The sequence below is a fragment of the Myxine glutinosa genome, chromosome 5 (assembly GCF_964187855.1).
Source record: "Myxine glutinosa chromosome 5, kmMyxGlut1.1, whole genome shotgun sequence".
NCBI classification, from domain to species: Eukaryota; Metazoa; Chordata; class Myxini; order Myxiniformes; family Myxinidae; genus Myxine; species Myxine glutinosa.
This window is the reverse complement of record NC_136265.1, coordinates 129,078,718-129,093,334: the sequence shown is the minus strand read 5'-3', so window position 1 is coordinate 129,093,334 and position 14,617 is coordinate 129,078,718. Positions and strand designations below refer to the sequence as shown.

At 46.4% G+C, this 14,617-nt stretch overlaps 1 protein-coding gene across 1 annotated transcript in view; it reads left to right on the top strand.

Annotated features, from left to right (window-relative positions):
* Positions 1-273: 273 nt before the first annotated feature.
* LOC137427104 (putative solute carrier family 22 member 31) overlaps positions 274-14,617 on the top strand; it is a 58,862-nt gene continuing 44,518 nt past the window's right edge. Inside the window, exon 1 of the mRNA XM_068116280.2 lies at positions 274-749. Within this exon, the coding sequence (XP_067972381.2) occupies positions 345-749 (405 nt within the window). The 5' untranslated portion in view covers positions 274-344. The remainder of the gene's footprint in view (positions 750-14,617) is intronic.

Sequence of the window (14,617 nt, the reverse complement as noted above, 5' to 3'; positions counted from 1 at the left end):
GGGGCAATGGATGCTGACGATGACGATAAACCCGCCGACACGTCACATGGTGTGTGCGTGATGTTGAACGGACAAGACGATTTATCAATGGGCGGGAATAAGAGGCGAATAACCTATGTTACGGTCGATATGCCATGAGTAAAGAGACGGCGGCCGTCACGTGACGGGCGAGGCCGCCACCCGATTGGCCGGAGCAGCGCGGGAGGCGGAGCTTGACGGGAGGAGGTGGAGCTTGACGGGAGGAGGTGGAGCTTGACGGGAGGAGGCGGAGCTTGACGGGAGGAGGCGGAGCGCTCGGTCGGGCTTGCGCTGTTTCGATCTACCCGGCGCCCGAAACGGTTGAGATGATGCGGCGTTACAGGACGATGGAGTTCGACGTCATGTTGACCAAACTTACGGCCATTAGTCGGTTCCACTGGAGCGTGCTGGTGATAACGTGCGTGCCCAACGTGTTCCTCGGGTTCAACCTGTTTTCCGACGAACTGTTCACGCACGTCCCCGGGCACCTGTGCCTGCCCAACGCGTCCTTTGGTCCCGACGGCTCCATCGTCTCGTCCGACGGTCCGTTAAACCTGACGCTGTTCAAGAGCCTCAAGGACCCGAAGGAGAGGCTCTGCCGACGTTTCGTTTACAACTCGAGCGGCGATGGGAGCAACGCGAGCGCGCACCGCGGGGTCTTGTTACCGTGCGTTTCCGGCAATTGGTTGTACCACAGAGCTCAAGGTCTTCAGCAAAACATCGTCACGGAGGTGGGGCCGATTTCAATCTCCATTACTTTGTTTGACACCTTTGATCGACGACCCCCTTTGGGTGCACAAAGCATGAAAGTTGTTACCGAAACGGTTTATTAAACTAGAGCGACACTACGACGTCACGACGTCGACCGATATGCCTCCGCCCACATTATGACATCATTATACATACCTGTACCAAGTTTGATTGAAATCCATTCAGCTGTTCTCAAGTTATCACATTTGTACCTGACATGACCTCTCACCCCAAAATCTGATCACTTCATGTTTACATTTATTCTACATAATTGTGCCAAATTTGGTCAGAATCCTATCACTGGTTCACGAGTTATCATTGTAACAGGATTTTAACCTTGTGACCTCTGACCTTTGACCCCAAAATCAGATCAGTTCATCTTTACCTCATTATACATACCTGCACTAAGTTTGACGAAGATCCCTTCAGCCATTCTCAAGTTATCGCGGTAACGAAAACCTATCACGGACGGACGGACAGAGGAACAGACAGACAACCTGAAAACATAATGTGGACAGACGGACGGACGACCTGGAAACATAATGTGGACAGACGGACGGACAACCTGGAAACATAATGTGGACAGACGGACGGACAACCTGGAAACATAATGTGGACAGACGGACGGACAACCTGCAAACATAATGTGGACAGACGGACGGACAACCTGGAAACATAATGTGGACAGACGGACGGACAACCTGGAAACATAATGTGGACAGACGGACGGACAACCTGGAAACATAATGTGGACAGACGGACGGACAACCTGCAAACATAATGTGGACAGATGGACGGACAACCTGGAAACATAATGTGGACAGACGGACGGACAACCTGGAAACATAATGTGGACAGACGGACGGACAACCTGCAAACATAATGTGGACAGACGGACGGACAACCTGCAAACATAATGTGGACAGACGGACGGACAACCTGGAAACATAATGTGGACAGACGGACGGACGACCTGGAAACATAATGTGGACAGACGGACGGACAACCTGGAAACATAATGTGGACAGACGGACGGACAACCTGGAAACATAATGTGGACAGACGGACGGACAACCTGGAAACATAATGTGGACAGACGGACGGACAACCTGGAAACATAATGTGGACAGACGGACGGACAACCTGCAAACATAATGTGGACAGACGGACGGACAACCTGGAAACATAATGTGGACAGACGGACGGACAACCTGGAAACATAATGTGGACAGACGGACGGACAACCTGGAAACATAATGTGGACAGACGGACGGACAACCTGGAAACATAATGTGGACAGACGGACGGACAACCTGCAAACATAATGTGGACAGACGGACGGACAACCTGGAAACATAATGTGGACAGACGGACGGACAACCTGCAAACATAATGTGGACAGACGGACGGACAACCTGCAAACATAATGTGGACAGACGGACGGACAACCTGGAAACATAATGTGGACAGACGGACGGACGACCTGGAAACATAATGTGGACAGACGGACGGACAACCTGGAAACATAATGTGGACAGACGGACGGACAACCTGGAAACATAATGTGGACAGACGGACGGACAACCTGGAAACATAATGTGGACAGACGGACGGACAACCTGGAAACATAATGTGGACAGACGGACGGACAACCTGGAAACATAATGTGGACAGACGGACGGACAACCTGGAAACATAATGTGGACAGACGGACGGACAACCTGGAAACATAATGTGGACAGACGGACGGACAACCTGGAAACATAATGTGGACAGACGGACGGACAACCTGGAAACATAATGTGGACAGACGGACGGACAACCTGGAAACATAATGCCTACGGCGACTTCGTCAAACGGAGACATATAAAAATCAAGCTAAAAAAAATATTTAAAAAAAAAAAAAAAATCAAACGCTCCTTTTCCACTGTGCGAGCCGAATGGATAGATTGAGTCGATTCTTTGTTTTATCCAATCACGAGGCAGCTAATTGAAGGCAATAGATGCTGGCTTGGGATTGGAGGAAATGCTTGGTGCACCCAATCGGCTCACTCTATGGTCTCGAAGCTCTTTGGAGAGTTATTCGAAACCGCCGTGGCTGTGATTGAGACCTGAACACACCACACCGAGATGAGACCTGAACACACCACACCGAGATGAGACCTGAACACACCACACCGAGATGAGACCTGAACACACCACACCGAGATGAGACCTGAACACACCACACCGAGATGAGACCTGAACACATCACACCGAGATGAGACTTGAACACCACACCGAGATGAGACCTGAACACATCACACCAAGATGAGACTTGAACACATCACACCGAGATGAGACCTGAACACACCACACCGAGATGAGACCTGAACACACCACACCGAGATGAGACTTGAACACATCACACCGAGATGAGACTTGAACACCACACCGAGATGAGACCTGAACACCACACCGAGATGAGACCTGAACACCACACCGAGATGAGACTTGAACACATCACACCGAGATGAGACCTGAACACACCACACCGAGATGAGACCTGAACACACCACACCGAGATGACCTGAACACACCACACCGAGATGAGACCTGAACACACCACACCGAGATGAGACCTGAACACACCACACCGAGATGAGACCTGAACACACCACACCGAGATGAGACCTGAACACACCACACCGAGATGAGACCTGAACACATCACACCGAGATGAGACTTGAACACATCACACCGAGATGAGACTTGAACACCACACCGAGATGAGACTTGAACACACCACACCGAGATGAGACTTGAACACACCACACCGAGATGAGACCTGAACACACCACACCGAGATGAGACCTGAACACACCACACCGAGATGAGACCTGAACACACCACACCGAGATGAGACCTGAACACACCACACCGAGATGAGACCTGAACACACCACACCGAGATGAGACCTGAACACACCACACCGAGATGAGACCTGAACACACCACACCGAGATGAGACTTGAACACATCACACCGAGATGAGACTTGAACACCACACCGAGATGAGACTTGAACACATCACACCAAGATGAGACTTGAACACACCACACCGAGATGAGACTTGAACACACCACACCGAGATGAGACTTGAACACATCACACCAAGATGAGACTTGAACACACCACACCGAGATGAGACTTGAACACATCACACCAAGATGGGACTTGAACACATCACACCAAGATGAGACTTGAACACATCACACCAAGATGAGACTTGAACACATCACACCGAGATGAGACTTGAACACACCACACCGAGATGAGACTTGAACACATCACACCGAGATGAGACTTGAACACACCACACCGAGATGAGACTTGAACACACCACACCGAGATGAGACTTGAACACATCACACCGAGATGAGACTTGAACACACCGCACCGAGATGAGACTTGAACACATCACACCGAGATGAGACTTGAACACATCACACCAAGATGAGACTTGAACACATCACACCAAGATGAGACTTGAACACATCACACCAAGATGAGACTTGAACACACCACACCAAGATGAGATTTGAACACATCACACCAAGATGAGACTTGAACACATCACACCAAGATGAGACTTGAACACATCACACCAAGATGAGACTTGAACACATCACACCAAGATGAGACTTGAACACATCACACCAAGATGAGACTTGAACACATCACACCAAGATGAGACTTGAACACATCACACCAAGATGAGACTTGAACACATCACACCAAGATGAGACTTGAACACATCACACCAAGATGAGACTTGAACACATCACACCAAGATGAGACTTGAACACATCACACCAAGATGAGACTTGAACACCACACCAAGATGAGACTTGAACACATCACACCAAGATGAGACTTAAACACATCACACCAAGATGAGACTTGAACACATCACACCAAGATGAGACTTGAACACACCACACCAAGATGAGATTTGAACACATCACACCAAGATGAGACTTGAACACATCACACCAAGATGAGACTTGAACACATCACACCAAGATGAGACTTGAACACATCACACCAAGATGAGACTTGAACACATCACACCAAGATGAGACTTGAACACATCACACCGAGACGAGACTTGAACACATCACACCAAGATGAGACTTGAACACATCACACCGAGACGAGACTTGAACACATCACACCGAGATGAGACTTGAACACATCACACCGAGACGAGACTTGAACACATCACACCAAGATGAGACTTGAACACATCACACCGAGATGAGATTTGAACACATCACACCGAGATGAGATTTGAACACACCACACCGAGATGAGATTTGAACACATCACACCGAGATGAGATTTGAACACACCACACCGAGATGAGATTTGAACACACCACACCGAGATGAGATTTGAACACACCACACCGAGATGAGATTTGAACACACCACACCGAGATGAGATTTGAACACACCACACCGAGATGAGATTTGAACACACCACCCTGAGATGAGATTTGAACACACCACCCTGAGATGAGATTTGAACACTCCACACTGAGATGAGATTTGAACACACCACCCTGAGATGAGATTTGAACACTCCACACTGAGATGTGATTTGAACACTCCACACTGAGATGTGATTTGAACACAACACCCTGAGATGAGATTTGAACACTCCACACTGAGATGTGATTTGAACACAACACACCGAGATGAGATTTGAACACAACACCCTGAGATGAGATTTGAACACTCCACACTGAGATGTGATTTGAACACAGCACACCGAGATGAGATTTGAACACACCACCCTGAGATGAGATTTGAACACTCCACACCGAGATGAGATTTGAACACACCACACCGAGATGAGATTTGAACACACCACACCGAGATGAGATTTGAACACACCACACCGAGATGAGATTTGAACACATCACACCGAGATGAGATTTGAACACACCACACCGAGATGAGATTTGAACACACCACACCGAGATGAGATTTGAACACACCACACCGAGATGAGATTTGAACACACCACACTGAGATGAGATTTGAACACACCACGCCAAGACAAGGCTTGAACACACCACACCGAAACAAGGCTTGAACACACCACACCGAGACAAGAGCTGAACACAGCACGCGGAGACGAGAGCTGAACGCGCCCTACCACTATTTGCTGACTGTAACTCGATGCCCAAGGATTCCATTCCCCAAGTGTAAACCTTTACTCCTGTCGAAAATACATTCCCAAGGTTGTTGTGAATTTTTTTCCCATTGGTTTTTGTTAACCTGTAATGCCATCTTGATGTGTCGGCTGGGCTCTAATCGGGGGGGGGGGGGGGGGGGGGGAACCTTCATCTTGTTTGTTACCTATACTTTACAACCTCCATTCCTGTTCAAGGTGGTGACCAGGTATAGGTATGAAAAAACCCAACATACTCCTTGTGACCTTGCCACACTAGTTTGCTCTCCTAGTGTTTTATTTGGGGGCCATCTACTTATTATGCACTCAATGGCATTTGTAAGTGGTGGACTAAATTGAGAGCATCTTCGGAGAGCATGTGGGCATCCACCCAAAAAAGTTTGGATTTTAACCAGATTTTGATGTCATAGTTTTGGACTTTATGTCCTCATATCTTGATGTCCTCATAAGAAGAAGAGCAGATAGCTTAGAGAGAAATGTGGGAGGGAGGGGGCTTGGTGATGGAGTTGGGGAAGGGAAAAAAAGGTAAAGAAGGTTGGGAAGAGATAGAAATAGGATAATGGAATATTTGGGAAAGGGTGGGGAGCGGGAGGTTTAGGAACCTTGTGGAATCTTCACGAGAGATCTTCCCTCTTGATGACTGTCCTTTTGTTAAGTTAAAAAAACAAACTGACTGCATTCAGGTACTTGGAATTTGTTAGACATCAGTGTTGTCATGTCTGCCTGGATCCAGTAGCGCACCTGCACGAGAAGCTTATCTCCCAGTCAATATCACATCGACTTGTAGACAGAAAACGTCTTCTACGAGTTTCTCCTCATGGGTAGAGGAATCGAGAAGCTTAAAACTTCAAACGTCCAATTTTAAATCCTGATTTGTTCGTTTTCACCTTGTTGTGATGGACCCTTCCTCGATGAGATGGTTGTGTATGATAGACTTTCATGGGCCTTGACCGTATGGGCTGGTAGGATGGCCGAGACTGTAGGGGTGCCCTTTGTAGCTTGGGATCAAATCCTGACACCTTGGTGTTTCGAAGGCAAGGCCAGAGGCATCAATGTGGCCACTGTCCATCGGTTGGATGTTTAGCTGGAGGATCAGTCTGACCATTGTCCATTACTGGTCATTGGTGGACACTAAAGATACCACGGTGCCTTTCTTGAGGAGTCGACCAGCTATCGCTGACGTATTGGAACCAATTCTAAACTGCTGCCACAGTCGGGACGTCAAGCTTGGCCTGCTCGTTTCAGGAAGACTTGATCCACAATGCTTGAGTAATGTGGGCCATCGAAGAAGAAGCTGAGCTTTAATTATAGTATTCAAGAAGAAATGCTGAAGAGGTGGTGAGTAAGAGGGTGGGGTTGAGAGGGAGGGGAGGAGGGGTACTCAGCCTCCCACTGTAAATGATAAAATAGCACATGGGTTGCTGAGCATCTAATTACAACAGACGTGCAACTTAAAGAGGCCGTGTAATGAACCCTCACCGTCCTCACCAAGGGTGTGCACATTGATGCATTTGTCAGGATGACTTGCTCACGTGACTAAGTGATGGACGTGATACCCAGACGAGCGGAGTGCAAGGAGACCTGGACGCATGAAGCGGCCGTTTGGCCCGTCGGGCCTGTGCTTTAGCCACACGTCGTTAATTTAACCTGTCAGTCTGTCTCTCTCAATCTATCATGGAATATTTGTGTTCGAGGCGGAATTTTTGTGCGTTGTCTTCACCCGTGTGCTGACGACTGTGGCTCTGAGGTCACGTTTGTCGATGAATGTTTCTGTTTTGTTTTGGAAGGTTTTGTATTTTTTGACACGGGGACCGAAAATGAAGTGGACTATTTCCGAGAGATCAAATGTGAAAACTGTCCACTCTGATGGCGGTTCAAGGTTGATACAAAAAAACAAAAAAAAAATTCGGTGCGATGATGTTGCTTACCCTGAGCAGGTTCGACAGGAAGCGATATTCATGCTGGTCAAATAATTCTGAGTAACACCAAGATGATGCCCAATATTGTGTTTATGCTGTGGAAGGGTTGCATCGTATACTGCTACTACTATTTTTTATTTTTTATTGTATACAAGGTCGAGGCTCGTGCAAGAGCTAACATTGATAACAAAAAAAGACAAAGAGAGCGGGAGAACAAGATGGAGAGCAGGGACATCGGGAGATCTGTGGGAGGGAGAGGGCTTCGGGGGAGGAGGCACGGGGAAAGGGAGGCGGGGGTGGATGGGAGAGGTAAAAAAACAACAAAAAAAACACGTGGGCACTGCTAGGACTTCCAGGAAAACAGTCGGTATTTCAAAAACGTGGATCTGGGGTGAATTAGCGGGGGTAGAAAAGATCAAGGTTTTGCATATATATATATATATATATATATATATAACCACCTTTAGAGGCCATTTTTCGCGGGGGTTGGCCTTTTTCGGGAACCGTGGTTGTTGTTGTTTTTTGGTCCCCTTTTTAAAGCAATGTTTTACGGCCGGATGCCCTTCCTGACGCCAACCCTTTTTGCCGCCTTTAACGACAAACAGGGAATTACCAGTGAACTGGTACTCAATTAGCCGACCTCGGAAGGATGACAGGCTGAGTCAACCCCCCTGGCGTTAATTCAGCGATCGACCGGGATTCGAATTTGGATGGGGGGAGATAAGAGATGGTGGGGAACAGCTGTTTTAAAGACCTGGAGGGAGGAGTGGGATTGAAGAGAGTGAGGGAGTTTGTTCCAGAGGCGGGAGAAAAGAGGAATGAAAGAGTGAAGGTGAGCAGAGAGCCGAGATTGTGGCAGTTTAACCATCAGAGGGTTGCTGGCAGATCTTGTGCGACCTGGAGGAATATTGGGGGGACAGAGCACAGAAAGAGAGCTGGGGGAGCAAGGCCGGAGAGGAGTCGGTAGAAGACAGAAAGACCACCAACCTGCCTGCGGTGAGTGAGTGAAAGGCCCTCGGAGTTATCTTCATCGCAGGAGATTCCAATGATTCTGAACGCTTTGGTTTCAACAGTGTGAAGCCGAGCTAGGGGTGAGGCAGGAGCACCAGCCCAGAGGGGAGAGCAGTATTCCACTTGTACTACTACCATTACTGCTTCTTCTCCACTACTTCCTTCTCCTCTTCTTCCTCTTCTTCTTCTTCTTCTGCATTCTTCACTACAACTACTCAGGTGATGGCCCCAATTATTCCCAGCCCTTATGGAATGAGCCAGGGCAAGTTTTTTGGAATAAGTCTTTCACGAATCGGCTGGCCAGGGCAGGAGTTCGTAATCTCTCCTCAGGGGTGCTATTGATAACTCGCCTACTCTTCACAAAAGACGCTATGGGATCTTTAACGTCCACCAACTAATGCTCGGAGATGGGACACCCGGCTGAACGTCCATCCGAGGGACGGCACGCATTGTGAGGCATCGTCCTGCCTGTGAAGCACCAATCCCACGGTAGGGAATCAAACCCGGATCAGACAGCTTAAAGAAAGAGCCGCGTGCTACTTTTGCGCCATCTTGTGAGATAGGCGATCACAGGAGCCTCAAAATGGTGCGTGAATTGGTGAACAATCCTGATCATTCTCATGTGCATCTGACCGCTATCACTCAGGTGAACATGAAACGTGTTGAACATGCAATCTTGGAGAATCGTGGATTACAAGACTCGAAATGGACGTCAGTCATGGAAGCAGAGAAACAATCATTCGCTCTCACTTGAATTTGACAAGGTTCGTGCAAGGTGGGGATCAAAGGGCTTCACATGTGACCAAAAGGAAACTCGTGTGATGACTGCAACAGTGCTGCAGGAACTCTACTGGAGAGGGGGAGGAAGGGAGGGAGGCGATTTGTTGAAGAACATTGTGACATGTGATGCGACATGCATCTGCCATTTCACGCCAGAGTCGAGGCGAGCCAGCATGGTTGTTCCGCACTACTGCTCCCTAAATATGCAGATGATGACCAGGTATACTATTCTTAGGGTGAAAAGGCTCCCCTTCACACCTTCACATGGCAAATGAGGCCATGACTAGTCTCGCAAAGATTGTGTGGGAGGTATGAAATCGTCATCCGTGCGGTACCGACTTGTCACCTTGTGATTCTTATCTCTGTGGCATTAGGTTTACGAATGATGAAGACATCGAACCATGTGTCCCAAAATGGTTGTGAAAGGGGGCATCCCAAACATTTACACACGGATGGCATCAAGGCACTACCGGATGGCATCAAGGCACTACCGCATTGAAGTACTCAAATAAAAATAAGTAATTGATCCAGAAAGTGATGATAATCACTTCTGCCGCTGAAGTTGGATGGAGGTTATGTTTTCATCTGTTTTTTATGCCTGTGAGCACGATATTTCAAAAGGTTATGGACAGATTCGGCCAAAACTTGGTGGACTGGTTGGGTGTGTGACGAGGACAAATCAATTTGATTTTGGTGAAGATTTGAATCCAGATCCGGCCTTTCAGTTGGATACGAAATGTAAACCGTTCGGCCTGGCGGAGGTATGAGCTCTACCGAGTGTCGTTCCAGTTACAACAAGCGTTACGTCTAGGTCCCCCGTCGGTGAAGTGATGCGAGTTGACAAAGTGGAAGATGCAAGGCGGCCATCTTGGATTTTGACGTGGCGACCCAATTTTTAATAGCATTCTCCCTTATGCGTAGATACACCCACACACCAGATCAGACGTTAGTCGTTCGTTTATTTTTCAAGATATTTCGCTCACAAGGTTCAGACATATATATGGTGGCGGCCATCTTGGATTTTAACGTGGCGACCCAATTTTCAAGAGCGTTCTCCCTTATGCGTAGATACACCTACACACCAGATTAGAAGTTGGTACTTCGCTTATTTTTCAAGATATTTCGCTCACAAGGTTCAGACATATATATGGTGGCGGCCATCTTGGATTTTAACGTGGCGACCCAATTTTCAATAGCGTTCTCCCTTATGCGTAGATACACCCACACACCAGATCAGACGTTAGTCGTTCGTTTATTTTTCAAGATATTTCGCTCACAAGGTTCAGACATACATGGCGGTGGCCATCTTGGGTTTTGATATGGCGACCCAATTTTCAATAGCGTTCTCCCTTATGCGTAGATACACCCAAACACCAGATTAGAAGTAGGTTCTTCGCTTATTTTTAAAGATATTCCGCTCACAAGGTTCAGACATACATGGCGTCAGACATACATGGTGGCGGCCATCTTGGATTTTGACGTTGGTTGCACCCACACACCAAATTCGAATGCGGTCCTTCGCTTACGCACGCACGCACGCACGCCCGGACGGACGGACGGACGGACACACGGACGGAGGGGAAAACCATAGTCCCCCTTTCGCTCCGCGGTGCGACGGGGGACAACAAACAAGGAAAGCACAGTCATATGGAATGTGCGAGTGGGCAGGGGGGAAATGAGATTGTCATTTGATGGGTTAACCTAGTTTGTGTGGTTAACCTCAGCAATTGGCTCATGCAGTGAAAGCATATTCAAATATTATATAATGTGTTGGCATTTGTATTGACTACTGAAGTACTCTGATGTCACCAATTGTCTTTGCCCTTTATCATGCCTTAAATCACATGTATATATGGCAGCTCATGATTGTATTAGCAAAGGATTCTTAGCAAAATTCAAATTCTCAACTCAACAGGATTATTCTCAACAACAACTCATTCAACAACTCAACAACAAAAATTCAAATTCTCAACAGGATTCTTCATGGTCATGGTGTATTAGCAAAGATATTGTATAAGAATGATGATTAGGGTGCTTCTTAAAAATGAAAGTTTGAAAAGTCATGCCCCTAACACTTAAAGTTTTTTGAATGTATGAAAAAACCCATGTGGTGAAATTTTAAGCCATTTGGACTAAATGTATGGGTTGCACACGGAGTCTGTAATTTCACATATTTGGCTCGCGTAACTGTTTGGAGTCGATTATATTTATTCTCCACTGCTATACTTGTGATTTTGACCATTACAGTTGACCTATGACCTTGATATGTACTGCACATTTTGAAGTTGTTTTTAAGTTAATTGAATACAGTACAGCTGTACTCTGGTGTATGCAGTTGCTCTCATTGAAGAGTATCATCGTCTCCTGACAAGGGATGAACAGCAAACCCAAATATCTGCTTCAAGTTGTGACAGAACATCGCAAGAGGTTTCCCGATTGCAGGAATTCAACGCTTATCGGGCACAAACATTGAGTGGCTGGCAACCATGAGTCACTGTGCAACCCCTAAAACTTGATGTATTCAAAAAATATTTCACAGGCAGATGTTTTACCTCAACAGCAAAAAAATTAAAGGTTAGGAGTAAAACAATTCAATATTTTTTTTTTTTGCCTTATGTAACTAAGAACCATCCGAATGATGATGATGGTGAAAATTATAGCCATTATTGACAATGGAGATGTCTCATGATAAGGGATTTTCTAACAAAAGACTGCAGTCTCTGTGTCCGTCAATTGCCGTAGGAAAAGCCTGCTAGGCGCTCTCTATCGCCACACGTCCATGGGAGATGTGTGCATGAAGACGGTGAGGTGTATGAGCCACGTGCAATGCATAGCAGAGCATATGAAGACAAACTGGTTTTTCCTGCGGCGAATTATCGGGTTTTCAAAGCTTGTCAGAACAAGGATCGCACCCAAGAAGAGATGCACCAAAACCTGACGTTTCCCTTTTCAGGACATATGGAGAAAGCGTAATAATGTTAATAGCATCTTACGGATATATGTACACAAAATAGATATACATATATATATGATTCTGATGTACCATACTCTGTCATAGAGCGTCATTGCTGCCGCAGTAATTTATTGGCAGGGGTTAGACTGGGTGGTTTGTCATTGTTTTTCCAGCAGTATTCATGGCAGGAATTTGTAATTTATTCAGGGTTCTGGTGATAACTCGCCCACTCTGCACGAACACAGTAGGATCTTTAACATGCTCCGACTCGTGCTGGCAGACAGGACGCCCGTTTAACGTCCAGGCGAGGGACGGCACAATCATGGATAAATCGCCCTGAATGGGAAATACATACTGGGATGATAGTTTGTAGCTAGGGCCGGGATTCAAACCCAGGCTAGACAGTTTAGAGGCGAGTATGCAAGCCTCTTGGTCATCCTGCCAACCTACATAGTGCCTTCAGAAAGTATTCACCCCCTTGATGTTTTTCACATTTTGTTGTGTTGCAGCCTGAATTTTAAATGGATTAAATTGAGATTTTTTTTTTGTCACTGATCTACACATAATACCCCATAACGTTTTTTTTATTTATAATTTTTTTTTACAAAATATGTAATTACAAATGAAAAACAGAAATATCTAATTTACATGTACGTTTTCAACCCGCTGATCAATATTTAATAGAAGCGCCTTTGGCAGCGATTACAGATTCGAGTGTTCTCGGGTATGTCTGTTTCAGCTTTGCACATCTGGATTCGGGGAGTTTTTCCCATTCTTCCTTGCATATTTGCTCAAGCTCTGTTAAGTTGGTTGGGGAGCGTCGGTGAACAGCAATCTTCAGGTCTTGCCACAGATTCTCAATGGGATTCAAGACTGGGCTTTGGCTGGGCCTCTCAAGGACTTTCATGTTCTTGTTCTGAAGCCATTCCAGTCTTGCTTTGGCTGTATGTTTGCGGTCATTTTCCTGTTGGAACATAAATCTTCGCCACAGTCTAAGGTCTTTTGCACTCTGAATCAGGTTCTCCTCAAACATTTGCCTGTATTTGGCTCCACTCATTGTTCCCTCTATCCTTACAAGTCTCTCAATCCCTGTCGCTGAAAAGCATCCCCATAGCATAATGCTGCCACCACCTACTTCATGGTAGGGATGGTGTTAGATGGGCGATGAGCTGTGCTTGGTTTCTGCCAGACATAGCGCTTTGCATTCAGGCCAGAGTTCAATTTTCCTCTCATCAGACCACAGAATATTTTACCTCGTGCTCTCAGAGTCTTTCACATTCCTTTTTGCAAACTCCAGGTGTGCTGTCATGTGCCTTTTTCTCAGGAGTGGCTTCTGTCTGGCCACTCTCCCATAAAGCCTGGATTTCTGAAGTGCTACAGTGACTGTTGTGCTTCTGGCAGGTTCTCCCATCTCACCCAAGGAACTGTGTAATTCTGTCAGAGTGGTCATGTGGTTCTTGGTCACCTCCCTGACCAAAGTCCTTCTTGCCCGGGTGCTCAGTTTAGTGGGACGGCCAGTTCTAGAAAGAGTCTGGATAGTTCCATATTCTTTCATTTCTTATTGATGGAACTCACTGTGACTTGGGAACTTTCAACTCTCTAGAAACTGTTTTATACCCTTCTCCAGATCTAGACCTCCTCGCAATTCTATCTCAGAGTTCTACGGACAGTTCCATGGACTTCATGGTAGATGTCTGCTCTGACATGCACTGTCAACTGTGGGACCTTGTGTAGAAAAGTTTCTTTCTAAATCATGTCCAATCAATTTAATTGGCTACAGGTGGACTCCAATCAAGTTGTAGAGACATCTCAAGGATGATCAAAGGAAAATGGATGCACCTGAGATTGATTTGGAATGTCATAGGAAAGGGGTTGAATACTTATTGACTCAAGAAACTTCAGCTTTTCATTTTTAATTATTTTGTAAAAAAAAATCTTAGAAAAAA